Source organism: Typha angustifolia, chromosome 11, assembly GCF_048772165.1.
Source record: "Typha angustifolia cultivar Huaian chromosome 11, ASM4877216v1, whole genome shotgun sequence".
Taxonomy (NCBI): Eukaryota; Viridiplantae; Streptophyta; class Magnoliopsida; order Poales; family Typhaceae; genus Typha; species Typha angustifolia.
This window is the reverse complement of record NC_133249.1, coordinates 1,424,393-1,451,897: the sequence shown is the minus strand read 5'-3', so window position 1 is coordinate 1,451,897 and position 27,505 is coordinate 1,424,393. Positions and strand designations below refer to the sequence as shown.

The following is a 27,505-nucleotide window of genomic DNA, read 5'->3' as shown; positions in this document are numbered from 1 at the left end:
TGCCCAATCGAATCGCCACGGCCAGGCCCCGCCTGATCGCCACGTGGGCTCGGTCCACAGCGTACACCGCCTTGACCTAACCTGCGCCACTCCTCCCCCTAACGTGCGCGGCATCCATTCCTCGCCTCCCGTCCCTTTCACTTATGCTATTCTTACGCCCACATCCACCCAACTTGCACCCCATCCCCCAAAAACCTCTTTTTAATTCCCCGCATCGTTCTCGGAATTTTCCTCTCGTCGCGTTTGCCTCCAACCTTAATTCTCTCTCTCTCCCACACACACTTTACTCCTTAAAACTCTAGCTCTCGTCTTCTTTAGTGGTTTCTGTATTGCTTCATATCCTGTGCTCCTCCTTGTTCGGAGACGACGATCCAAGGTGAGTACCTCTTTGGCGGCCGGAGGTTTGGATCTTTTGTTTTCCCTCCTCGCGTGCTTTAATTTGATGTATTCGTCCTTTCTCATGGCGAATTATGATTGGTTCTACATCTATTTCGATCTCCATGCATCCGTATCGGAATCTCGTTTGGTTTCAAGAGATTTGATTTACTTGATTACGAGTCTATGACTACGCAATTCTCTTAGCTGTATGCTTATTTTGTTTTTCGTTTTTAGATTTTCAATAATTTTTAGTATTGATTCTTCTCTCTAATAGTGGCGAAACTGCGAGTGCGAGTTTGTTTGAATTGGCATCGATGTTCCAGTCCGTTCTTAGTTTCCATTTAATCTATTGTTTCGCGCTTCAGTTAGTACCTTAAGATTTTGATCATCTTTTACCTTTCGAATTTTTATCTTCTTTCGCTTTTGATATAGAAATTTTAGACTATGAGTTTTCTGTTTTTGATATTGGTCCTCTTGGAAGAGATCTATCTGTTAGAATTAATTTGGATTTAGAAGGTAATTTCTAATTGATGGACCAAAAGGGAATTCTTTTAAGACGAGATACAACTTTGGCGAAACTGGAATCAATCAATAGGATTCGGCCTACTGCTAATTGGATTTGCTGTCGTTCGAGCAAATTTGGCGTTACTCAATCTATTTGTTTTGTTTCCCTTACTAGTTTCCTCGTAAACAGTGCAAATGGTAGATACATCATACATGTGTGCTCTATAGTAATTCTTGCCTCCAGAATAGTAAGGAAGCCGCTTCCTTAATTGCTTGGCTGTCATTTCCTGCCATGAGTTGAACCGATTCAATGTTACTTGGGATTGCACCTTTCTATTACCGGTTCCTTTGAGCAGTAGAAATCTCCTTCTTGTGGTTCTCCTGCGGCAACCGAGCTCCTTGTGGTTTTGGGTGGCTTCCCCACTCTTATCTTTTTCATTGGTGCGTTCTGTTAGTTTGCTATGTTCTTTTTTCCCTCGGTCTCTCTAGCATTCTATCCGCATCATTCATTTCATATATTACCCCTTGGATGATTATATATGAGATTTGGGCCTGATTTGGTACTTCTTATTCTTGTCTGGGTTGTTTTGTGGATTTTTCAATGTTTTCATTCTGCATCTAAACCTTGTCCGCTTTTGATTTTTTTTTTTTTTTTTTGTGTGTGTGTGTGTGTGCATAGAATTAGGGTTTAAAGTCTTAAAGCTTGTTTTTGCTGTGGCATCAGTTGGCCTAAAACCACGTGCATTTATTTTCTTCTTTTTATTTCCATTTGTTTTGTTAAATATTGTATCACTTGTTGTAAGATCCTCTTCTTCTTACTTGTTTTTGTGGTTGGTGGCTGAACAATCTACTAGAAATGTTATAAATATAGTAATTCTTATACTTTAGTGATGTGCTATTTTAAGATTTTTAAAGTTTTTACCTGTTACCTTTGATCTGTATTGTTCTGTCTCTGAATCTTCACATGCTTGTATAGCTGTCGTGGAGTTTCTGAATATATGTGACCGATAGTTGTAACCATGTGCAGAAGTTCTTGTTCAATATTATTGGATGTACTGGAAAATCTTAACTAATAAGCAATCGTGAAACAAATTTTTATTCCTAGCTAAAAGCAGGAACAAGTGAAGTTAGAAAAGAATGTCAAGTGGTACAAAGAAGAACTTGATCTGCTTTCTGTGTGTTTTCAGTTCTATCTTCAGTAATCTTGCAGTCTTCTCCCATTTTAGAGTTTACCGAATATGGACCTTCTGCCTTTCTTAAGCTTCTGGCTTTACTGAGAACATGAAAGGGATACTATAGCAAAGTCAACTAAACCACATAAAGAAGCATCTGCCGCGTTCCTAAGAGAAATGATATTCCCGGCAGTTCTCACTTACTTTTATAGCTGCAAAGAATAGTCTTGCTGAATTTAGCGTCCAGTTTGCAAAGAAAAATGCCTAATAAAGTATCTACTGAACTGTCTTTACATTAGTTTGAACATTAGATATTATGTGTGTGTTAATTTTATCATTGATCTTGCTTTGCCACATACTGCTGCAAATGGCAGCTTCCAGTTTAATGTCAGATGGTTGAACATTATATTAGAGTAATTCAAGCAAATAGTTCTAATTTTATCAAGCTCCTTGCTTAGTTTGATGAAGACTGTTTATTGGTTGTTGAAGGTATGATGTATCTTTGTTGTTGAAGATGAATGCAAACTGTCAAGTAAAATGTTTTTGGCAAACTCTCTTGAGATTTATAGATTGTTTGAGAGATTTTATTTTTGTCTGTTCTTTTTTCCTTCAGTTTTGGTTAACATATGTTTTCTCCTTGACATTTAATGGTTCAAATGTCATACTATTACTTATTATTCTTCTTTTTAAGCTGTTCTCTTAAACTAAGTTTAATTGAGTATTTGTACTTGCTATTGACTTGGGTTGTTGTTTAAGGCAATGAAAGGATCAGCACCTTGAGAAAATTTTTCTGCAAGTTGCTAAAAACATTCAATGTTTCTTGTTATTATGCTTGAATCTTGATAGCATTCAGAATGACCATGTAATTCTATAGAGGCAAAAGGCATATGTACTTGTTCTTTGGTAGCTCATTATATTGTTGTGCCTATTCTTATGTTTTTCAAGTACACATAATACTTGGTATATTGTCCAGAAAAAGGTTCGTGAAACATCTATTTGGTTTACTCTGCCATCTTTACAGTCTTGCAGACTTAGTTGGCATAGTATTATTTATTTTAGCTCTTTGATTATTGGCAACTTGGCAATCAATCTTGTTGTTGATAGGAATATATGGCTCAGTTGGAATGCTTTGCCTTGAAGGGGCAATTTATCATTGTGAATGCATTGAGTCATCTTTGTTGGAGTTAATGTCATAGTTAGATTTCTTATCTATCTAGGTAAATAGATCAATTATGCTAGCTACACATGATCAACATTTTTAAATATCCATTTTTTTTCTTTAGTTATTGTAGTGCCTTGTTTATCTTGGTGGCCCTTATAGCAGCACTCTTTCCCTGTACTGAGAACTAATATGCTAAAGCTACAAAGATGTGTGCAGCCTTTGCTTGGTTTGTAATGCTTTGATAACTAATACTGGAGTAGTGTTGATTAATGCTGCAGTAGCCCAACCACGTTATTTTGCAGTTGCTGAATTTATCAACAATATCAGTGTTTCTTTCCTTTCAGACTCGAAGGCTATACTAAGATATTTTTTGGTTTCTGCATCACTCGTTCTAATTTTTCCTTGAATTGTTCTTCAGCAGGAGTTGCTTCGGGTTGGATGATATCAGTCAGTTAATCAGGAGAAGTTGTAGCTTGACTTCCATCTTACTCAGATTTGTCCTATATCAAGATTTTTGAAATGGATCGCCGTGATACATCGGGATTTGTTAGTGGAGGTTGCAACATGTGCTCCTAGTGCTTCTAACATATTTTATTGTCATTAACTTGCGAGCCCTGGAAGTCAGGCAATCTGGTTCTTTTCGATTAAGATTTGGTTGATATAGTTGGTCTTTTTCTTCTGATGGATATGAGTACTCAAAATCTGGTCTTTCCTGGCAATATTAACATTCCGAATACTTTTGGTCATTGGAGCAAAGTTCTACCTGGAGCTGAATCTAGCGCAGACATTGCACGGCGACTTGACTCGCCTGTCCATTCCAGTCTATATAGTTCCAACTCAAATGAAACAAAGATGAAGTTGAGTGACACCAATGGAACTGATGGTTCAGAGTACCCCTCACTCTCCCTGGGCTTAGGACAGTCACCTTGCTCCTCTGACAAAAGCAATCTGAGCTCGAGTACTGCTTGTTTCAATTATCCAGTGAAAGTAACTAATGAGGAGTCATCTGTGGATCTAGGATTGGGTTTTCAACTTCATCTTGGCAATGTGAATACATATAGTGCAAAGATGTCCTCTGGTGATGTTCACAGGCTGTCCAATACTGGACCCTACTTTGACCTTCAGTTGAGCCTATCAACTGGGCCATCTGAATCTGTTGTTACCAATGTTACTCCTGCCTCAGACGTTTATCAGAATCTCTTAGAGACTGTTCCAGCCATCGATGAAGAGGGATCAGAATCATCTTGCTGGGCATTTGCAAATCATTTTGCACAATATGCTACAGACACAAGTAGTGTATTCTCTTATCAGAAGATTCCTGTCAATGCTGATGCAGCTGCAATCTTTGAAGAACTCCCATCAACCATGATAAAAACTGTGAAAAGCCCAGTTGCCTGTACTTCCGGGATTACTAACTGCCAACAACGCAAAATTAGTTCTAAGAATTGTCAGTTCCCAGGATGTGATAAAGGAGCAAGGGGTGCTTCTGGACGTTGCATAGCCCATGGTGGAGGAAGAAGGTGCCAGAGACCTGGCTGTAGCAGGGGAGCTGAAGGAAGGACCATATATTGCAAAGCCCACGGTGGTGGCAGGAGGTGTGAGTACCTTGGCTGTACAAAGAGCGCTGAAGGCCGCACTGACCACTGCATAGCTCACGGTGGTGGCCGTCGCTGCACTCATGAAGGCTGCACCAGAGCTGCAAGGGGAAAATCTGGTTTATGTATCAGGCATGGAGGTGGCAAGAGGTGCAAGAGGGAGAATTGCACAAAGAGTGCAGAAGGCTTCTCAGGCCTCTGCATCTCTCATGGAGGTGGCAGGCGCTGCCAATTCCCAGAATGTTCGAAGGGTGCACAAGGAAGCACAATTTTCTGCAAGGCACATGGTGGAGGGAAAAGGTGCACATTTCTGGGATGTACCAAAGGGGCAGAAGGGAGCACTGCATTTTGTAAGGGACATGGTGGAGGGAAACGCTGCTCGTACCAGGGTGGTGGTGTGTGCCCAAAGAGCGTGCATGGCGGGACCCAATTCTGTGTTGCACACGGTGGTGGGAAGAGGTGTGCTTTTACTGGGTGCACTCGAAGTGCTAGAGGCCGAACAGATTGCTGCGTCCGTCACGGCGGTGGCAAGCGATGCCAGTACGATAAATGTGATAAGAGTGCTCAGGGGAGCACTGACTTTTGTAAAGCACACGGAGGTGGCAAGCGCTGCTCATGGGGCCATCCAGGTTCCAACATAGGTAAGGGTGACCGACCTTGTGATAGGCTTTCCCGGAGCAAAACTGGTCTCTGTGTTGAACATGGTGCACTAGTAGAAGACCGTTGTGTCCATGGTGGTGGCTTGTTGGGACCTCTGGCCGGCCAGTTCCTGAATACCGTTATTCCTCAGAGTATGAAAGAGATCACAATTGATGGAGGGACACTTGTAAAAACGAGTAATGAAGGGGAGGGATTTTTGGGCTGTGCTGCTTTCAGTACCAAAAGGATTGCCCATCCTCCTATTAACCTCCAGTATGGCTCGGGTTCTATTCCGGAAGGAAGGGTTCGAGGTGGAAATCTGATGGCATTTCTGTCTGGCAATGCAACCTTCCCAAGCAACACTGGAAGCCAACAGGATGCCAGTACCTCGGAGCATGGTGCATCGCCGAACATCTTGCACAACTGGATGTAATTTGTGAGGCATGCTGCAAGCTGTTCTGAGCTCTTCTTAATCTGTCTTTGGTTTTGATCTGGTTTCCCTATGCTTGACTCGATTGAGGAATTGTTGATTTCGCCTCTAAATTTAAATGCCATCTCAATGACCCCCTTGTGAAAAAAAAGAAAATAAGGGGCAAGACATTAGCTATACTATCTTGGGCATGATTGCTAGTTTTCTTCAGTTGTAAAAATACTTATAAATGCTTGTCCAGTTTTGTGGTTTTTTCCTGTGAAAGTCAGTCTCCATTAGATATAAAATTATGGTTTGTGCAATGTGCTTTTTATATTAGTCTTGTGGTGTTATACATGAATCATTGCATGATTTTGTCTTGCAACATCTTGTTACACACTCTTCAACAAAGCTTTGGATATGATAACTTCACATTTTCCAATCTTATTACACTTTGGAATAAGGAGTTACCTTACCAACCTGTAATAGGAATGGTTTCCTCAATTGCTGTCTTTTGCTGCTGCAAAATGTTATTTTGTGGTAAGTTCTGGTCAAATTGTGTAGTAAAATAAACTTGGCTTGAACTTGTTACGATTGCCACTATATTTTGGTTGCTCTATTCTCTCTAACTTGCTACCAGCTTATTGGAGCCCATGAACTTTTTCCTTGCCATTTTGCTTGTTTATATCGTGAGGCCTGCATCATGTCATGCAGTTACAAATCTTTGTAGTTTAAAAGAGTGTAGATACGCAACAGTATGTCTACTTCACGAACTGTTTCCTTTGCCTCTCTCTATATATATATATTGATTCGATACCAAAAAGCAAGTTCTGTGATCACTTGTCATTTGAGTTATTCTTGCATGTAATACTTTTTCATGTGTTTCGAGCTATTGTAGCCAAAAACCCAACAGCAATGTTAGTATAATGATTATGATTATCGTATTGTTGCTCCTCGATGCTGTTTCCCACAAAGGCATACTGCGACAAAATTGTCTTAAGTCTCTAATACCTCTCATGATATTTGAAATAAAATAACAATAATTTAAATCATTGTTCTGTCTTCATAACATGCCTATCAAGGTGTGGATACATGGATAATAATAATATAGCTCTAAATTATGAGACCGTATGATGATGATACTTCAACATAGGCACACAAAATTGCCACGTAAAAGAAGTCCAGAGACTAACACAACCAAACACACAATTATCTGGCACACTGCTGAAATCCTTATATATCCCGAAGGCCCTCTCACTTTCTGTCAGAGGGATGTTGCTGATCTCTTGCCTTTGGTTATTGCAGGTGATTAGCATAGTGAAGGAAGCCCAGCATAGTGTTATTGCACTAGACCTTCCTGACCTGGATATTGTGAGTGGATTGGGACCTCCAAATGGGTTGTCTGCCACTCTGAAGAAGAGCTACCTCTTCACCTTCCTTAACCATGCCTTGCTTCTGAACAAGTATCATACAGTTCAAAGGATATCAGAGACATGCTACAAGCAATTAAGATTAATAATGCACTTGCTACAAATGATCACTGTATAGTTCTGCTTTACAGACTAAGCTCATGCCGTGCAAAACATTGATGGATGAAGAAGAAACTTAAAATGGATTTACCCGTGCCGCTTCTTATGAGATTATATGTTATAATGGTTTAATGCTCAGAAAGAACTACACTGAAATAGCAAAATTTAAACAATATAAGCATGAAGCGGATAAAATTACCAGCAAGCAAGATAAGGCCTCGCCAAAGGTTTTCTCAGCATCATTTGAAAATTGCATATATATGGGGCACACACCTTGGTAGAGGGCCAGCCTCTGCCTCACCCTCTCCCTACTCAATCATTTACATTTGTCAGAACATAGGCATATCTTTCACGACTATAAAACAGTAATAGCATAACACAGCAGATCCGTAATCTAGATATAGTAGCATCTACTTCAGAGCAAGGAATACAAGTCTATAACTATAGTCACGTACTCATCTGTGAAGGCAAATATGGTGCCAGAGGGCCGATAGTGGCTGAGCAGTATTGCCATAAAACCGGACCTGGTGAAAACTACAATTGATGTTCCAAGCGTGTTTGACATCATTGTCGCGTGGTAGGCAAACATTTCACTCATGTGATTCTACAGTGAAGTAACTTTAAAGTTTCAGAATCGACAGCATACAATGTGACAGTAATATTTATGAAGCATTGTAATAGGGTTTCTTTTGGAACCTTGAAAGCCTGACCAAGGTTAGAGGGTGTCTCTCCTCCAATTATAGTTGCCTCAGTCCTCAAAGATACTGTATGCATGACCTTGACAGCTTTCAGAGGGAATCTATATGACAGACAAAATGATTAGCCATTGAAAAGAGATGGAAAAGACTAACTTCAATAATTGATGAAACAAATACTAGTACCATACCTATGATCTCTCTAATTCACAGGACAGAATGTAAAACAAAACAATTAGAGATCTCAAAAGGGTGTGTCTCGTGTAAGTCTAGTGATATGTACTAGGTAACAAACACCACTGAGAAATAAGTATCTTACTTTCCATGAGCAGTTTCCCCAGAGAGCATAACTGCATCAGCACCCTCACGAACTGCAATTGCAATATCTGAGACCTCTGCACGGGTAGGAGTAGGATGAACAATCATGCTCTCCAGCATGTTTGTGGCAACAATAACAGCTTTCCCCATGCTCCTGCACATTCTAATAATCTCTTCCTACACATGATGGGAAGATCAGAAAGAGAAAAGTGATTACCAAATTCATGCTGTAGCCAGTTTAGCAGGTCCAACTGTTGTTAACAAATTCCAAATTCAAATTGGTCTCTTGCATAGCAGTGTAAGTGATCAAAGATCAATAAAACTGAAAGAAACAAAAAAAATCTTCTGCATAGAGGTAAAAAGATCACCATTAGCGATGTTAAGGATCATGATGAAATATTTATTGTCCATTGAGTGATCTTTAATAGACACAAATAGAAGAGAAAAGTAGAAAACATATGTGCTTTAAAGATAAAACATCAAATTTATACTCGTCTTCAACTATTCTTTTCACCAGAACTAGCCTAGAATTATTTATAATAAGTCACTGATCTTTGGACAGGTTGGAGACCAAAGAGAGTATACCTGCAGCAGTGGGACCTCCTCAATTGGAAGCTCAGCCCCAAGGTCACCCCTAGCTACCATAGCCTACAAAAAAAGCAGAAAGAGATGACATGATAAGTTGATAACAGTCATTTTTACCAGCCAATACAAATTACTACACAGTAGCATATGATTATTTTCAGGGCATGTGGAATCACGTGTTTCTCTATGCAGCATCTAGTACATGACTTATCTGCTTACCAAGCAAACTTTAGCAGCATAACATTAATGAATCAAATCAATTAGACAGTAGATAGTAGATACTCACCCCATCAGATGCAGTAATAATAGAATGAAGATTAGGAATGGAATCCGCACTCTCAATTTTAACAATCACGTGTATATCAGCATCACAGCCTAACAAGAAAATGCAGGTATTCTTGGATGTCAACAAACGCAGCTATGAAACAAATGTAAAAAAATTACTGTATAATCTGAACATGAAACCTCCATGAGTAGTTACTTTTGAGATAATCCTTCAATTCATGGACAACTTTAGCATCTTTGACAAAAGAAACAGCATAATAATCCACTTGGTTTTCAACTCCAAATTTGATATCATCCCAGTCTTTATCTGTGAATGGAAAAGAAAATTAAATGCATTATTAAACCAGTTAATAGTTTGGGTAAAGAAAAAATAAATGACAGTAAGACCAGATTTTCAGAAATAGGAATTCAGTTGAACATGATAACGGACACTTTCTAACTGGTCCCATTTTCTTACCGGTGATGGATGGCAAGGTTGCACTCTTTCCTCGAACATTCAGATGCCGCCTGGACTTAAGTTCACCTCCATCAACAACTTCACATTTCACAGAGTCTTCAGTTTTTGACGTGACCACTAAAGACATCATTCCTCCTAAAAGGATATCACAGGAATTTCTTTTAACACTCAATTATCAGAACATATAATCTCATAGATCACACAATAATTACACAAAAGGATGTTTAGCTTTCAGGCCATAGTGAAAATTGTTACCCAAGGAGAACATGCAAGAAGCTAATTTAGTAGCATTAAGAGATAAAACACAAGTAGAGTCAAATTGAAATTGTTGTAATAGACAGTAAATATCAGCCTAATGTTTAAAGAATAACCCTTTCCTGTCAAATAGAATGGCAGAACATCTTAAGCAACAAGCCTCATCCCAGCCATTTATGTGGGTCGAAGGAATACTCTATATTTTCATCCTGCTAGTATGGGAAGAGCTAAATTGGAAGACATTGGAAACTCATTACTTCCTTAAAAGGCAACTTCCTAAGTATAATACAGTACAGACAGTCCAACTGGCTAACCTACAAATAGGTTATCAGCTCTCCATCTCGCACCACCTTTCAATGATCAGGATAAGTTCTAAAATGTATATATACACAAACATATGAATATGTACTCTTCGAAGGTACACGTAAGCTTATAGTTGCACGGTACAACTGCACTAATAGGAGATTGCATGACAGAGAGGACATTAAATATACCATCAACAAGAAGCATGTCACCAACTTCTACATCATTCACGAAGTCATCATAGTTCACACTGACACAGGTTTCCGTCCCAACTCCTCTTTTTATCGTGAAAGTGAACTCCTGGCCAGTTGCCAACATTATCGGCTGTGGCAGGTCACCACTCCTAACCTCTGGTCCCTGTGGCATGAAAAAATAAATATGTGAAAATGAATATTCAGATAAGAAATATTGATGGATACTACATATGTGACTTCTGGTAATACATCAACATAACTACATATGTAAAAATATTTATCCAATTGCAAACATAATAGACTTTATAGGAAAAAATACCTGAGATTATTTCATATGTAATAATTAACATCAACTGAAGAAACTTCAACATAGGACAATTACCGAAATTAGGCAAACTAATAAAACTAGACTAATATGAGAATAGGCACAGAGGAAACAGATAACTTCCGTAATGTTAAGCACCAGATGGGGTTCACCAAAGAATAAATTTGGCATGCAATTGTCGTAAACTTTCCAGGTAGTGTTGCTGTTTCAAATACCAGACACTTGGAAGCTTCAGATCGAAATGCTAAAGTTGGACCAGTATGTGGAAAGAAACAAAATACCAACCTTGGTATCAAGCATGATTGCAATTACATTGTCCTTTGACTGAGCATTGTACTCCTTCACCAGATCAATAACTTTCTGATGAGATGCATGATCTCCATGCGACATGTTGAGCCGAGCAACATTCATGCCGGCCTCTGCAAGCTTCCATATCATCTCCTTCGTATTCGTCGAGGGGCCGATAGTGCACACGATCTTCGTTTTTCGCCTCACGTTCGGCTTGGACCACACCCCAGGAGTCGCCTCTCCAAGCTGCTGAATAGTTTTCAAATGCCTAAAGCTCTCTTCTTCCTGATGACCATCAATTACCAAGTTCCAAATAACGTCCTTAAAAACAATCAAGTTTACAGCAAAAAGCAAATATCATTCGAATTTCTGGGCATCTATCCGCAAATTTTCCAAATTCAGACAACAAAACTGAAGCTTCTGTTTAAAAGGCCAAATATTTAGTAATAGAACTACACGAATGAACTAAACAGGGGAAAAGGAAGTACCTTTGAGATGTCCTCCGGAGAAACAGGAAGGACCTCAGTCTCAGCCCGAGGCCGGCTCGCTACGGCGACGACACGAGAAGAGCGTGCACTTCCTCTGCTTCTCCTCAGCTCCTTCTCTTGATAGAATCTAATCGGAAGTTTCGAGGGCTTCAAAATATCCGCATGGCTCCTCTGAGCTCCAGATCCGGAACTAGAACACAGGAGAGTGGTCGCACCGCCAATGGATCGAGCCGCCGCCACCTGAGCCATTGCCTAGTGAGCTTTGAGAGGATTAGAAGAGAACGAAGAAGAGAGAGAGATTGCCGTTGAGGTAGGAGAAGGGACTATTAAGGCGAGAGACTTCGATTGTATCGAATCTTGTTGTCTCCGTCAGGTAAACCTATTCAAATTAATATGACTTCTTAATGACAGAAATGGGTCTCACGTTGTCGCTTAATGACGAAGATGCCACTCTCCAATGCGGTGCGCCGCGGTGTAGAGGTTAGTTTTACGTGGACTTCATGGATAGGCGGAGATATATAGAGAAGAAACGCCGAGGCTCGATGGCGTATTTGGCGCATTGCCAGTGAGGTGGTTACACGGTTGTTGAGATGTTCCGATGGCATAATATATTGGGACGCAACTTGTGCTGAAACCGTTCGATTGATCTATCTGGACGGTTGGCAGATTAGATCCGATGCTTCGTAAACGCCGTAGGTAGTAGGGAGGGTCAACTTTCACGTGAGTGCGGCCCACTTGTCACGTGCTTAGATCGTGGCCGTGTTGATATTAACTCGTCCGTTCCAAATTCATCAACCATCCTACAACTACAAGGGTTAAGGGGTCTTTATGAGGGATAACCGATCATTTGGAGGATGGTAATTTCTTTGGGTAGGTAGAAACGGTCGAGATTCTCCTCTGTAAACGTGGACGGTAGATGATCCTTCCTCGCATACAAATGAACGAGAAAGGAACCAAAAACACGTGCTGAAAAAGGGAGCGCGGGAAAGTAATGGCGGGAAGATTTACAACGCTCTAAAAGACCCCGATTCGCGACCGTCCGGTTACTGTTTCTCCCTATCCTCTTCTCCTTTTCTCGCTTGCTCTCACGCTCGCTACCCCCATTCCATTTCCAAACCCTAATTCCTGCATCTCGAAGCCACAAATACAAGAACCGTAGCCCGCGCCTTCCAATCGAGAGGAAGAAATGGACACCGAACGGCTTTCCGCCATCTGTGCTGGCCTCGGATCCGCCAATGAGGAGGATGAGAGCGGGGCAATCGTAGGTTATACCAAGAGTGAGATCTGTCTAGGTTTGGATCCGATGCTTGGTTCCCTGTTCGTGATCTATTCGCTACTAATATTGACCTTGGAGTTCCTAATTCTATCTAATTCTTCAGATAATTTGAAGGATCTGCAACGATTTCTTCGGCGGGATAATCCACAACGGCGGGACGTCTTCAAACAGATTTGCAAGTGGAAGACGGTGTCTCACGATCTGATCCCGATCATAGAGTATTACCAGAATGATCGGAATTTAGTGATTAATGCCGGTAATTTTTGTCTCAAATATCTCGATGTAAAACTTATTATTTTGTTGCATATTATTCTGATTACAAGTATTTTAAATGTGCCGTGCAGTTAAAATTTTGGTCTTCCTCACTATGCCCGTGGACCCTAATTCGGATGATATAGCACAACAGATTGAGTACTTGTGGGATTTGAAGGCTGCAATGGCACGTAATGTCACACTAGCAGTCATAATCTCGCTTCTTGAAGACCCACTGGATCATTTGGAACGGTAAGCTTTATTTTTCCTACATTTTCTTTTTTTATTGTTTACCTTCCTCGACCCTCATTGTTGCAGAAGCTTGTTTTACTGCTACCCATTAAGTACGAACTCGTATATTCTGCTCTTCTTTGTGTTCTTCTTATGTACTCGTAGATGACATAATATGCATTTGGAAACAGATACCACATTGACTGAGATTATCAAAATTGGGGAAAAGAAAAAAAGAAATTAATTTTCTATAATGCTTGTAGATCGAAATTTTATTGCATAATTGATCTGAGTTCTGTCTGCGTTGCAGTTAAAAAGCTCATTGCTCTTGCCCTAGATGAGCTCCTTGCCATGTCCCACAGTTTCTACTTGCTTATTTCACATGGGCCTACCTCTCTGCATATCAATCATATCATTTCTCTTCTTATTTTCCTTTTTATAAATGTGAGAAGTAGGGTGGTATCGAATGAACCATCTGCATAAATGGTGCAAATATGTTAATATGTTTAAGAAGAAGCTTGAATTGGACAAAATTTTTTTTGTCTGAGCGAAGATTGGATAACAACCATAGGGTAGACATTGGTGCTGATCTTAATATAACTCTGTGACTGTTAGATGCATGAGTATATTGTGGTTAGGTCTTCAGTTTTTAACTGCACGGCACATTTAACTGCACGGCACATTCAAAATTTTAACTGCACGGCACATTTAACTGCACGGCACCTGAAATTTTCCATGTTAGTTCCTCATGGCTTATTTGAGCTATAAGACATGAGGAACTAACATGGAAAATTTCAGGTTCTTAATCTAGTCTACAGTTTTCATTTTCTATATCCTGCATGAAATTGGTTCTTTTGCTTTTCGGTCCATTTATTGTTTTTCCATTTCTTTGACTTATGTTTTGTATTAGCTTGTTGAGTACTATTTGTTGCACAATAGCTTATAGGGTACTAACTTAGCTTCTCTGATGCGCTATTGAATGCCAACCAGTGATGCATTTACAGAAGACGATTGGAAGTTAGTTCAGCTGGTGCTAACTTTGTTTCGCAATATCTTGGCCGTCCAAGATATCACTTTGCAGCAAAAGGCATCTGGATCAGCCACACAGTTTTTGTGCTTGACCGATAGTTTTCTTGAGCTCTTGTTTCAAGAGAATATTATGGACCTAATTTTAGTGCTGACCCAGCATGTAGATGAGCCATCTGGTTATCTTCAGCAGGATAATTTGCTTTTACTAGAGATCTACCACAGTATTTTTCTTGGCCGAGATCCAGAGCTGATTGCTAAAGCTCATAAAAAGAAATCCATGGTGTGTTTCCTCTTCTCCTTGAGGAGTTTTGTCAACTCTGTTTTGAGTTTTATGTCTTCACGTTCATCAATGTTGTTCATAAGTTTAGCTCTTGAAGAAAACGAGTTTTCAAATTTCAACAGGAAGTAGCAAAGTTTGTTGATGATCTGACTTCACAGTCACTAAAAAGAGGACTTCTGTCCACATGATGACTGAAGTTTGGTATTCTTTAAGTATCTGTTGTTCTTTGAAGTAGTTTGAGTGTTAAGTAATGCATAATTAGCTACACTCAAGCAAGCAATATACATTCTTATATGTTGAAGACGTAGTTATCATCTTTATATACTTTGAACAAAATCCTGTTAAGCATGTGTTTCTCCATTTGGTTTCTTTTCCCCACATCTGTTGGTACCATGCTTTGCGCTGTCTAAAGAGATATGGGGTTTTAACTATCTCACAGTAAAATATATGATTTTGCAATGTCACTGAAATCAAGCTTTAGTTCCTGGCTTCCTGCATTTTGTCACTGAAATTCAGAGATGATATGAACTGTTCCAAGTCAAGACTATAATATCCAATATTTAGATTTATTGTGCTGTCTTAGCTAGATGGCAATTTCAAAATGCCATGTAAAGAAAACTTCTATGTGCAGATAGATGAAGATATCAGTACGTCTGTAGATTCACTCAGGTCAATTATTGAGGAGGAGCATGAGACAAGAAGGATAGTTGGGCTAAGGAGCTTGGAGCGCCATTCACTATTCAGTGGAACATTTACACGGCAATCAGTGGTAGGATATTCTCGAACAGCCATATGCCATGAGGAGATTATCTTGTATTATGGCCACGTAGAACACTTCTGATTATTATTCCTTCTCCTTCAACAGGATGGCTCTAGAACCTTATTTAAAGGAAATCCAACTTCTGCCTCTGGCAATGGCTTCCTCAAAGTTCATAAGGTTCAAAGAGGTCCGCTAAAAAGAATTGCATGGGACCAAGGGAGATTGTCCTTGCCCAAGCAGAATATATTGGGCTTGCTAAACAATTTCTTGAACCAATTCCTGTCAGGAGGGTATAATGGTGGGATTAAATAAATACCACATTTCTATTTTATCCCTTTCTAGTACATTATCATATCTAGTGCTAATAGAATTTCAATCAGTTCTTATGCAGTCTATTTTTAATGATATCACAAAAGAGCATCAGTCCATTCAGAACAGTGACATTATTTCATTTTTCCAAGTTGCTGATTTTGTTTTAGCTTTTCAGCATCAAAAGGCCTCAATTTCGAAGGTCAGAACAGAATTGAGAATCTTCATAATCACAGCATGTACTTTATGAAACTAAAATATTGTGTTATATCAAGTGCCATTTTATCTAGTGGTTAGGACTGACCTAGTACCATAGACAGTATTGGCAAGAGAAGGTCTACTGAGGGAGGAACAATCAAGCATGTTTTAAAAGTTTATAGTGTGTATTTACACACATATTGCTAACTAGCAGCATTTAACTGTATAATTTGTTTGATCAGAAAGCTGACATGGAGGGGCCAACATCTGAAACTTCAATTAATAATAAAGATGTTGATAATTCCTCGTGCCATTGGGGCCTATGTGGATCTGTTGCATCGACGATGAATGAGGCTATGTTCAATTTAGTCATAACTAAGTGGCGTGAGACTTTTGAAGCCTTGAAAGAAACTAATGATTACAAGCCTCTATCAGCAGCAGGATCTCTGATTAAAAGAATGGTAATTTTACATGATAAGTTTCTTTTTTCCATCATTTTGATATATTTTGCAGCTTGTTAAAATTGTGATCTTGCCCAAACATTTGCCATTTATCTCTCTAGCAATGTTGTTTAACCTTTAGGTCCTTTTAAATCTTCTTGTGTCATCAGATTCAATGGGCTTAATAGAAAATATACTTTACCCAACAAAAGAGAATAATAGAAGCCCTTACGAGTATCATGGATGGCCAATGCCAACTGCATCACCATGCTAACAGTACACATGCCTTATCTGCATTGGTAGATGAGCATCAAGGTATTGGGCTTTGCTGTTTGCTGACTGCTGAGCCATTCAATATTGAGCAGTTTTGATCCATCTTCTCAGCAATATATATTCCAGCCAAAATAATCAATTGTTCTTTCCAGTAACAGATTAAGTTTAGCCAGTTTTGTATTTATGGTACATTGTATGTATGTATTTATGTAGATTGCTTTATACTCATTCATTAATTATATATCCTGTCTGAATCAAACATGGTACATGTGGCTTTCAAGAACTGTAATGTCCGTAACATTTTCTAAAATTTGTGCAGATTCGCATGATAGATTTGGTGCTTAAGCTCTTTCCTGAAGATTCAAAAGAACCTCAAACAGCACGTGTACTTCTATATAAGTTGTTTTATGATCAGACAGATCAAGGTCTGACACAGTTCCTTTTAAACCTGTTCAAATCTTTCGACACACATAAGCAAACTAAAAGGTTTGTTGAGACAGTACCTTTTGAAATTAAAGTTAGTTCTTGACTATTTAATTCCATATTGGTACGTTCGATTTGTAACATATTACGCTGGATATCAAGTTGCTGAACATATGGAATCATGGGAATATTGCATATTAAGGATTATATTTTGTAACATTATCTTATTATCTCCTAGGTTTTGTGATGCTTTATGTTTTCAGAATTGCCAATTTCTGTTTCATGGGCATGTATAAAGTAATAATTTATATGAGTTGGCTACATACTAAATTAAAATGTTAACATTGCACTTCCAACCAACATTTGCTATGTGTACATTTTGTAAGTTTCTCTTGGTTTTCTACTCAATTGTTCATAACCATCAGCTGATCCAAATACTGTATTACTCTCATTTTCTTGTTATCTTTTTCACTAGTTTAGTTGCTTAAATACATCTATATTCTTCCATGTATTTAGAATTTTTTTAACTGCAGTTTTTTTGTCTGGCTTTATTCAGTGATCTTGCAGATTTGTTAGAAATTATACATGTAGTCTTACGGCTCATGGAGAAGCTTCAAGCAAGGGGCACATTAAGGGTACAATCTACTTGTTTCTGAACTTTCAGTTACTATGTATGGCTGATGAAAATCACAGAGCACTTTAAGACCATGCACTTGGTTCTTCTACCTAGTTTATTGGTTTCTGCAAGTGTTAACTAAATGGCAGAAGAGATCACGTTTAGCCTGCAAAATGCTTCTAGCTTATTAGTGTACTTGTGACAAAGTATGGTTGGTGGGATGGCTAACTTTTATGGGCATGTTTCTATCTTTTAGGTTTCCAAGAAAATAAGGAAAGTCAGAAAAAGGAAGACAACAAAAGACAATGGTGAGATAAAAGCTAAAAAATTGGGAGAAGTACATGCCAGTCCAAAAGATAATGAGACAAATGAAACTGGACTGCCAACTTCTCAGTCATTCATAGATTCAGACAACCTACTTGAACAGCACTCGTCAGAGTCAAATTTTATGGAAAAGGAAGCTGCTGATATAGAAGGCATTCCGATCACAAATCCAGTTGTAGAACCTGTAGCGCTTTTACAAGAAGCAGGCCACCTTATGGGTGATTCATCTTATATGGACAGTGAGGAATTGAAAAGAAAGCTTGATGATCTTGCAGATGAAACATCAGATTCCTCAACAGGCGATCAGATGCCTTCTACAAGTGAAGTTGATTTCAATGTGTCCAGATTGATTGCTAGTCTTGCAAACAATGCCGTTGTACATAATTTATGCTGGTTACTCAAATACTACAGAAGCAATTCTGCTAGTACAAATCACTACATTATATGCATGTTACGAAGGTTTTGTGAAGATTTGGAGATGTCCCCGATGCTATATCAGGTAAATTACATTAAAAGTTCAAATTACCGGCTCTCCAAGTCCAAAGAGTAGAAAAGCACTTCTGTTACTTAATATACCATTGTGCTTTTGCAGCTATCAGTCCTCATCACATTCTATGACATTCTAGCTGACAAGAAATCGACTTCTAAGGAGCACTCAAACGTTATAAGTTTCCTTGCCAAGTTAGTAAGGAAGATGCTGGTTTTAATGAAAAAACAGCCTCTGCTTTTTGTGGAAATACTCTTCTGGAAGACACGCAAAGAATGCCATTACATCAATGCGGAAGCTTTATCGTGTGATATGGCCAGCTTGAAGAAAGATATCAGGAACTTAGATAGTGATGCAAATGGTTTGTCAAATGAAACAGGACGAGGGCAGAAAAGCATAGCAGACTCTCTTGGTGATGACGAAGCTGATTTGGTCATTCCTCATTATCCTAATAATCCAGAGTAAGTTACTTTTGCAGTTCTCAGAGTAAGTTACTTTTGCAGTTCTCAGAGTAAGTTACTTTTGCAGTTCTCTTCGTCAATTATTTTTATTTGATGAGTTCATTCTTGCATCTGATCAAAGTCAACCAGTACCCATGTTAATAAGACTTGTCTTGCTAGTTTATATTTGTAGCCAATTCATTCATTCTGTTATTGCACAGGGAGGAAAGTTCATCTGATGGTGGTGAAGATGACTTGCATACAACCAACAAAATTGTAGACCAAAGGAGCAGTGCGAGATCCCCTTTAGGCAGAGATCCTGAAGTTGGCACCAGGTTTACAATCACCATGATTGTATCTTGTTATCTTTAAACTGCAAATTTTCTTGGGTTCTCATTTGTGCTTTCATTTAATTAAGTTGTTATTCATCCAGTGATGTCGTATCATCTCATTTTCAAACTATGAAATCTTCCAAAAGGCGGAGAGGTTCTGTTTTTAATGAAGAGCAGGAGAATAAAATTAGGGATTTGTATGAAAGGTAAGTGGACTTTCTACAATTTCTTTCCTCAAGAGTTTCATTTGAAGGTTCGTTTCTTTGGGGTTTCTTTGGGGCTGTTCTAGTTTGAGAATAGCCAAAGGAGTTTCATTACACGTATCGGTATTGAAACATCTTTCATTTCTAGCAAAGCACTAGAATTTTATTTGACTATGTATTATGGAAGCAATATAAATAATTAGATGTTTATCGGGATGGTTGAAAAAGAAAATAGCTGCCAATCCTACATCTTGGATGTTAGTATGTGAGCTCATGCAAACACTTGTCAGATCTTTCGAGTTAGACATTGTAAATTAGAATAAATTATAGGGACTTTGAATCTTTTCAGTAGTTCCTTGATATCTGCAAAAACTTACCTTAAGATGAGGAGGTGAGAGTACTTTGTCACACTCCATCTTTGGATTATTTAATTTGTACTCGATGGAAGCAAATTTTTAATTTTTAGAACTTCCTTCCAAGATTTGACATAAAGTTTGTTGTCTAACTTGAATCCTTTTTTCCCACATTCTTAACTGATTAACTGTATTATGGATATTCTTGAGTCAAATAGTACCTGATGCCAATAACCATAGTACTTTGTCCTTAAGAATGGCAGACTATATTATAACTAGAAAGTAATGACTTTTTTTAGAATATCTTGTCTGTTCCTTTTCCTCATTTTGATAGCTTGATTCTGATGTGACTATGTTGGATATTCAGATTCAGGGATGACCGCAGATGTGGCCATCTAATTGCAGAAGCTTTAGACCCTGATGGGAAGATATCTTCTACTCAAGTTTATCGGAAGCTTAAACAGCTTGGCCTCAGGATTGCCACAAGAAAAAAGTGCACTAGTGATGGACCTTTGTCAGCTACAGATGATCCAGACATTGTAGCGTATGATGCATTTCCAAGTGATTACCCTCAAAATTTGAATGAACAGGAGAATGGTCCTAATCTAGAGAGATCTTTGTAAGTGTTCTTCTCATTTGTACATTCAACTACAACCTAAGTTTTCTTTGCTGTTATGTTGTAGTACTTGTCTCTCTTTGTTTAGTCAACTTGTCCCTTTCAGTTTATATTATCTTTTTAAAAAATATTTGATGCTTTTTAACTCTTGGCTGTTTCTTCATCTGAAAGTTCAATTTTTTGTTACTCTGTCTAAATGCAGTTATGGTCATGCTTTTATATATATTTGTATTATCCATATCAAGGTGCTAATCCTGTGCTGATCTCTTTCCTGTAGCTGGACCTATTTTAATAAGTCTAGCTTTTTCCGAATTGTACATATCCAGATCATGATAACCATGACGACTCTTTTTTTCACCTGAATATTTTGGTGCGGCTATATTATTATATACCCTTCATAGCTTGCTATAAATGCTAATTAACGATTTAATGTATAAAGTATAAGCCCTCTGTTGATAGAAGCTATGTCTGGATCACCATGCATTAATGTGAATAAATATCTTTTTGTCCAAGTTTATCATTTAAAGGTAGGCCTCTTATTTTGCATCAAAATTCTTATTTTCGTAACACAGCAGATCTTTGAAAATACTTTAATGTTTCCAAATTTTAGTTTATTCTGTACTTGATGTTTTGTAGACAATCTAATACATGTTTAGGCTTGGCTACAATTAGACTCATGGACGTAGCTGTGGTGGAAGAGGAGTTGGGCTTTTGTGCCACCTCCTATAGGCCGGTCCGAGCGCGTTGGATGAGCGCTGATTCATTCATTATGTGCATCCACAGCTTTGATCATTCCCATTCAAAATCTACAGTCCCAATGTATTCTCTATTGAATCTGATTTGACACGTCTGGTGTGCACTCGACATGTTGACGCTCATCCAACAGTGCGCTTGGAGAGATCTGCACTAAAATCATGCTTATAAACGAGCTGAAATGATGAAAAAGGATTAAAGTAACCAACCACCAATATTTTGGCAATGCTATTCTGCATGATTTAATTTGGTGGATATAGAGATTGACAGTGACTTCTGATTATAGAACATAATAAAATTTGAGAGGTCAACAAAATGTAAATTGCTTGGCTTCGCAAATTCCTTTAACTCGGTAACTATATATGTCACTTATTCTTGCATGGTATACAAGGTTATCCTCTGCATTTTTCTATTATAAATATTTTGCTAATCTGCCAACTGTATTTGTTAGAAGCCAAAGAAAGAAGAGAAAACTGTTGATGAAGGACGCTACTGTGACCATATCTCAGCGTGCAGCAGCACTGGAAGAGCATGAGTCTGATAATGAGACTTTGAGCACTTTGCTCAGGTAAATTCACTTAGTTTCGTATGTTTAACCCCTTATAAGCAGTTCTAAACTCTGAATTTGACTGCAGTCCACAATCATTGTCCTTGGTTTGTGCCTTATATGTCTTATCTAAATTTCATTGATCTATTATCTCTATATTTCCTGTAGAAGCCGAAGGAAGGCGAACAGATCACCATCAAACAGAGTGGAGAGCACCTCTCACATTAAGGAAACATCAGTTGATCTTGAGTCCGATGACGAGATCCCAGGTTCCAATTTCGAGTAAGTAGTCGACTTCGCAATTGCAGTTTACTAGCACCAGTCCTAAAATTGGAATTGACCTCTCATACGATTCCAGTTGGCTATGATTAATCCTTGCAAAAATCTTGAAGAAACTTTTCAGTCTCTTTCAGCTATCAAATAATCTTTCCTCTGTGCAGAGATATCATTGTCCAGCATGAGTCTGAACAATGTCAAGAAAAAGGACCTGAAGCTGGTGTTAATGATTCTTTGAATAAAAGTATGGAGGCTGCACTAGATAATGCTAGCAATAGAGTCCAAGACATTGCCGAACTGATGGATTCTGAAGATGATAACGATAATATTGCACCCAAAAGGATTGGGTTGAAGAGGCACCTCAAAATGGTTATTGACGACGATGATGATTGAGAAGGAGATTAGAAACAAATGTGAAGAGGGTACAAGATTTTATCTGGCACCTGGTTGCAGAATAACTTTCTTCATTCTTCTCTGCTGTTTCAGATCAGGGCTCTTCTAGAAATCTATAGCATCACGGAAGCCAGAGGTTCTACTCCTTCCTTCGGGATAATTAGAATTATACCAAAACAAGTAAAAGCTATATCTGTAGATAATGCTAGCGTAATCCTCCATTTCTATAATACTTGATGTCTCCAAACGTGGGTTGCTGAAATTACACTGAGATGCCAACAATGTACATATATATATATTAAGATGTTTGGTTTCTTATTGAAGTTTTAACAAATTATTTATGAAAATTTTCTATGCAGAACCATGTATTTGTAATATAGATTTAAGGCACGGTCACGGATGTGGAAGCCTGCAAGGAAGCATAGACGGTTAGTTATGATCTCTACTCTATGTGCTACTAAACACATGGCTTAACTAACGTTCATTATCTTCGATGCAATGACACTATTACCATCGCTTAGATTTATCCCTTACATCATACAACGAAGACAATACGAAAGTGAGAAGAGAGAAGCAAACAACGAAACCCTCAAAACTCCCAAGCAAACAGCCTCCTTCCAACCTCGAACGATGCGAATGCGTCCACGCACGCGTACTTGATCTGATCCATGGACAGCACGTGCTGGTCCCAAGCGCTCATCCTCACCCTCCTCTCCTTCTCTATGTGCACCCCCATCACCTCCCTCACCAGATTCTGCAACCCCGCCTTCCTCAACTCCACCTTCCCAACCCTCACCGCCGCCAGATCCCTCAAATCCACCGTATTCTCCACCTCCAGATCGTGCTCCTCAACCAACCTCTCCGCGTCATCCTCCACCCCGACGCCCACGAACCGGAAGCGGCCGTCGGCGAGGAACTCGGCCAGCGAGTCCGGCACAAAGTCGGCGTAGAGTATCTGGAAGACGAGGCACCGGCGGCCGACGCAGAGCTGGAGGACGGCTACAGGATTGGGGTAAGAATTGCGGGTGTAGTTGGGGCGCCACTCGACGTCAAGCCCGACGATCAGGTGGGAGAGGCGGCGGCGGTGGATGAAGAGGATGGTGGAGATCCAGGAGGAGACGGCGGCGCCGGAGGATGTGGCGGTGGTGAGGATGAAGTCGTCGGAATCGAAGGTTACGGTGTAGGTTGAGTCATCGTGGCGGTGGATCGCCGTCGTCATCTCTCTCTCTCTCTCTATATATATATAAATATATCTTTGTGATTTGGTGGTTTCCTTTTACTATTTATAGGGGAAGGGGGGGAGATGGAAGAGAAGGATTCGAAAAGGCGCGTTTAAAGTAAGCCAGTTCCGGTTTGTTGTTTTTATTGTTTACCGTGCGGTGATTCTAACGTTTACAGGGAGGGAGAGGAAGTCGACACGTGGCTACTTGGAGAGAGATGCGCCGTCTGGTGTTACACATTACTTGCACTACTCGATAAGGTCAGTGATTTAATGAAATTATTCTTATCCAAAGATATACTTTTAATAATACTCTATTCTTAAGTATTATTTAGGGATAATAGTGTAATATGTTGGAAGTTGATTGATCTGAGTTAAGACTGTATAAACTTGTGTTAGTAATTTATTTATTTTGATACAAGTAATTATTATAGGGTAGAGACGGGTAGTGGGCTGTTAATTGCTACAACAAAATGCAGCCGTGGAAGTGGTTAGTTGATTGGTGGAAGAGGATTAGTGTGCTAGTGACCGATTACTTTGTAGAACATGCATTAATGGAGATCGTGGGATTTTCTCTGGAACCAACTTTTAGTTGCACTTTTGAAGTGATTACATAGACGGACGGCATCCTGTTGTTTAATTATCAATTTATTAGCCAAAAATCTTTAGAATAAGTTTAGATGTTGCAGGAAATTAACCTGTACAAAATTTTGAAGGAGTGAATCTTTTTGTCGAAATATTCATGTTGATGAATCTTATCCAAGTTGTGGGCAATCTTGCATTTGCTTCATAGAAATATGTATGCTTGAACGCTAGGTGGGGAAAAAAGGAGGCTAGATTTTATGGTTAATAAGAGTGCTGTTCCATATGCAAACTAGAACACCTTATACTTCTTCTACTCCTTTTTCCCTAGCCAGAATCTTAATCACAAATTCCCATCTTCTTTTTCTAATTTGACTGTTCCTTAAACTTGGCCATCTTGGATAGCTCATCAACTGCATCAACCAAGTGATCAAGCCGAGCAACAAACTCAACGAGCAGGGAGGTGAAGGTGGCAACAGATAGAGCTGCAGTGCTCTCCAGAGTACACATCTTTGGTATCAGGCCTGTATCAATTCCTCCATCTTCTTCCAGTTCATCTACTTCTCTTGAAGGCCATGAATGGAGCCTCCTCTGCTGCTTCCTCATGGCCTCATGGTAAGACTCAGCTTTCAAGGGTTCTCCTCTTGCATTGATTCCCGCATTGCCATTTGCTAGCAGATTAGAGCAGTCTTTAAGGGTTAATGAGAGAGTGTTGGTTGGTTTATCACAGCAATCAAATGGATGATGCGTTGAGGTTAGGAGGTAAGAGTGCAGTTCTATGGAGTGCTGCAGGCGATAGATGGAGTTGTGAACTCCCTTCAATAGATTTGTTTGAACACTATGATTCATGTTACTAATATCACTTCCCAAGCTGTGAAGGAGCTCCGCGGCTTCAACCGTCGCCTCGAGGATCTCCGTCTGGAATGCCATTCTAAGATTGTATGGAGCCTGAAAGAGTAGCAAACCATTATCAGGTAGCCTTTTCTATCTAGTGCTTTTTTTGATTGAAAGATACTTGTTTCTTGTAATTATGTCAGTGTAGTCATAAAAGACCAAGGAGACATGCATGACGAATTAGAGGTTATGCTGAAGAGTTGTCATAATGCAAGAGAATATACGCAAATTATGGACTCTTTTCAGCGGCATATGTAACTATGAAAGGGCAATTCATATCACTAAAGATAATATCTCTTATGAGGTGGCCTTATCAAGAATAATACTTTTGCAAATGATATGTACATGATATTGCCAGTGGTGGTTTAATGTACTCTATTCATCATGTCCCTGAAGTTTCCTAAAAGATTCCTGGCCACTTTCTGTGACATGTAAAATAAAATTTAGGATTATTATTATTATTATTATTATTATTTTGAACCCTCATGAGATGCTTTTAGAATAAATTCACATGAGAGCTCTATAAATTGACCTGAATCTCTGAATGCAGGCAACCGTGGAGTGCCATGACCTCATAGGCACAATGGCGAAGCACAGCTCCCACTCTAACATACTGTGACCATGGGTAGAAGAAATGGGGAAATTTCCCATGGGGTGGCTCCCATTTTGCAGAGCTCGCCTATCCATATACAGATCACAAAAAAGGCCCAGGAATAATATATCTAAATCGATGCAGGCATTACATCTATAACATTCAAGATGTACTACATACATTTATTTAGCAGAGCTTACCAATGAATCGAATCTTGCCGATGAGTTCAATATTCCTCGACATTTTCGGAAGGCGGGCTCGTCGGGGAAGTCGTCGGTGATCGTCTTGGAGAACTCCTCGTTCTTATTGGAGCCATAATCGCTTAGATACTTCTTCACACATTCTAAAGGCAAAGAGAAAACCAAATAAGGTTCTACTTCTACTATTTGTATTCTATAGAAGTCGAACGTCCTGGGGATAAATTAATTAGGGATACTTATACTTAGATCTCCTGGATTTTTTATTTTTTATTTTTCATGATATGTTGTTCCCTTAGCTACAAGAAACAAAAAAACCCTACAGAAATTCCTCTTTTGTTTCTTATTTGTTACATTTTCTGTTAAAATTTGATACCATGTGTGACTGTAACGTGATTAACTTTTTGGTTCTATAAAGATTATTTTGCTCGTGTTTTGGAGAATTAAAAGATAGAGATGAAAGCTTTTTTCCATTGTTTAGGGAGTTAATTTGTATATATAAAATAAAAATGAATGATAGTTCATAGGATATTAGTGTAATAATTATTATAATAAATTATTTTGCTTCACCTTCGAGTGAGTCAGCGATGGTATCAAAGCTACCGACGAGCTCCTTATGCAGCTGCTCGCCGGCCCATATCGGGAAGACGAGAAGGTTAACGAGGACGGTGATGACCGCCCCAATTGCAATCGAGTAGAGGCGTTCCATGCCGGTCTTCATCGGATCTCCGATCCGGTAAACCGAGACGATGATAAGACAGTAGGTGAAGAGAATAACCCTGAAGCCATACTCATAAGGGGCTAGAGATGGCCAAAGTTTCATGAAGGACGTTATTGCACCTGCATGCATGGTGATCATCTTGTAAGTTAATTAGAACAATTACGTGAATCGATCAAATGATTACATTTGTATCATTTTCTTACTGGGAAAAAGAGAAGATAAAAGAATCCATACCAACAAGAAAGATGCTAAGGCCAACAACGTACGGCGCCGCCGCGCCGCCGCTGCTCAACGAGATTTGGATCACGACGATAGCGAAAATTCCAGCAATCAAACTTCCGACGGCTCTGTTGAATCCTCTGTTCAATGTAGCACCTAAATATATGGAAACCTTTGGTCAAAGATTTTGAGACAAAATCGAACTTAGAATTTATAGCAGTAAAGTTGTGTCGATACAAACCGACTGTGTATTCGAACATGATGCCGACCGTTAGGATGGACCAGATTATATTTGTACCGAAGTGATTGAAAGGTGCAGTTATAAGTATCAGCAGCGAGACTAGAAGCATGGCTAAGCCAACCTTCAGTGAGGAGGTGACCCTGTTCGTGTCCTCCATGGCGAAGTCCCACACTTCTCGGATCCATTTACGCAGCGAGAACCGCTCTTTGCTCACCGACCTCTTGACGAACTCAGGCAACACGGCGTTCGGCGACAAGCTGACGTCGACTTTGACGCTGCTCTTATCGTTTCCATTCATTTCTCTTATGACAATGATAAGAGGTTATTTAGAAGTAGAAGGGCAGTGATATCATAGATACTAGTAGTTAGTTTCTGAAAGTGAAGGGGTTGATAAGAGGGTGGGCATTTATAGGCAGGTGGGGGTGGGGGTGGGGGTGGTGCAAGTAGG

At 39.3% G+C, this 27,505-nt stretch overlaps 5 protein-coding genes across 11 annotated transcripts; 2 read left to right on the top strand and 3 right to left on the bottom strand.

Moving 5' to 3' along the window:
- Positions 1-223: 223 nt before the first annotated feature.
- Positions 224-6,220, top strand: LOC140771384 (uncharacterized). Of its 4 annotated transcripts, XM_073112905.1 has the most exons (3): positions 235-376; positions 1,073-1,323; positions 3,635-6,220. In XM_073112905.1, exon 3 carries the CDS (start codon positions 3,898-3,900, stop codon positions 5,881-5,883), a length of 1,986 nt encoding a protein of 661 aa, XP_072969006.1. In that variant the 5' UTR covers positions 235-376; positions 1,073-1,323; positions 3,635-3,897; the 3' UTR covers positions 5,884-6,220. The 4 variants fall into 4 exon arrangements, with proteins under 4 accessions (XP_072969007.1, XP_072969008.1, XP_072969005.1 ...); XM_073112906.1 differs by lacking the exon at positions 1,073-1,323 and having other exon boundaries at positions 224-376; XM_073112907.1 differs by lacking the exon at positions 1,073-1,323 and having other exon boundaries at positions 227-376; positions 3,638-6,220.
- Positions 6,221-6,879: 659 nt separating this feature from the next.
- Positions 6,880-11,933, bottom strand: LOC140771318 (plastidial pyruvate kinase 2). Its single transcript, XM_073112804.1, has 12 exons — positions 11,582-11,933; positions 11,091-11,378; positions 10,478-10,643; positions 9,729-9,863; positions 9,468-9,578; positions 9,273-9,361; positions 8,987-9,049; positions 8,403-8,578; positions 8,085-8,187; positions 7,844-7,992; positions 7,588-7,696; positions 6,880-7,314 (listed from the first exon to the last, which is right to left on the bottom strand). The coding sequence occupies exons 1-12, from the start codon at positions 11,828-11,830 to the stop codon at positions 7,207-7,209; spliced, it is 1,746 nt and encodes a 581-aa protein (XP_072968905.1). The 5' UTR covers positions 11,831-11,933; the 3' UTR covers positions 6,880-7,206.
- Positions 11,934-12,565: 632 nt separating this feature from the next.
- On the top strand, positions 12,566-23,051 carry LOC140770411 (uncharacterized). Of its 3 annotated transcripts, XR_012106022.1 has the most exons (20): positions 12,566-12,873; positions 12,961-13,113; positions 13,202-13,361; positions 14,331-14,649; positions 15,281-15,418; positions 15,515-15,707; positions 15,790-15,920; positions 16,159-16,377; positions 16,949-17,115; positions 17,609-17,687; positions 17,925-18,491; positions 18,585-18,940; positions 19,141-19,254; positions 19,353-19,457; positions 20,175-20,426; positions 21,628-21,744; positions 21,892-22,005; positions 22,164-22,528; positions 22,752-22,820; positions 22,914-23,051. XR_012106022.1 is itself a non-coding variant. In XM_073111601.1 (18 exons), exons 1-18 carry the CDS (start codon positions 12,768-12,770, stop codon positions 22,390-22,392), a joined length of 3,519 nt encoding a protein of 1,172 aa, XP_072967702.1. In that variant the 5' UTR covers positions 12,566-12,767; the 3' UTR covers positions 22,393-22,734. The 3 variants fall into 3 exon arrangements, 1 of the variants encoding a protein (XP_072967702.1); XR_012106023.1 differs by lacking the exon at positions 22,914-23,051 and having other exon boundaries at positions 21,631-21,744; XM_073111601.1 differs by lacking the exons at positions 22,752-22,820; positions 22,914-23,051 and having other exon boundaries at positions 22,164-22,734.
- On the bottom strand, positions 22,982-23,674 carry LOC140770413 (3'-5' exonuclease-like). The gene has a single exon (XM_073111604.1). It carries the CDS (start codon positions 23,609-23,611, stop codon positions 22,982-22,984), a length of 630 nt encoding a protein of 209 aa, XP_072967705.1. The 5' UTR covers positions 23,612-23,674.
- A 611-nt stretch (positions 23,675-24,285) lies between these two features.
- On the bottom strand, positions 24,286-27,426 carry LOC140770412 (aluminum-activated malate transporter 9-like). 2 transcript variants are annotated; one of them, XM_073111602.1, is made up of 6 exons: positions 27,058-27,426; positions 26,832-26,972; positions 26,447-26,716; positions 25,880-26,022; positions 25,620-25,766; positions 24,287-25,141 (listed from the first exon to the last, which is right to left on the bottom strand). In XM_073111602.1, the coding sequence occupies exons 1-6, from the start codon at positions 27,353-27,355 to the stop codon at positions 24,560-24,562; spliced, it is 1,581 nt and encodes a 526-aa protein (XP_072967703.1). In that variant the 5' UTR covers positions 27,356-27,426; the 3' UTR covers positions 24,287-24,559. The 2 variants fall into 2 exon arrangements, with proteins under 2 accessions (XP_072967704.1, XP_072967703.1); XM_073111603.1 differs by lacking the exon at positions 25,620-25,766 and having other exon boundaries at positions 24,286-25,141.
- Positions 27,427-27,505: the final 79 nt, after the last annotated feature.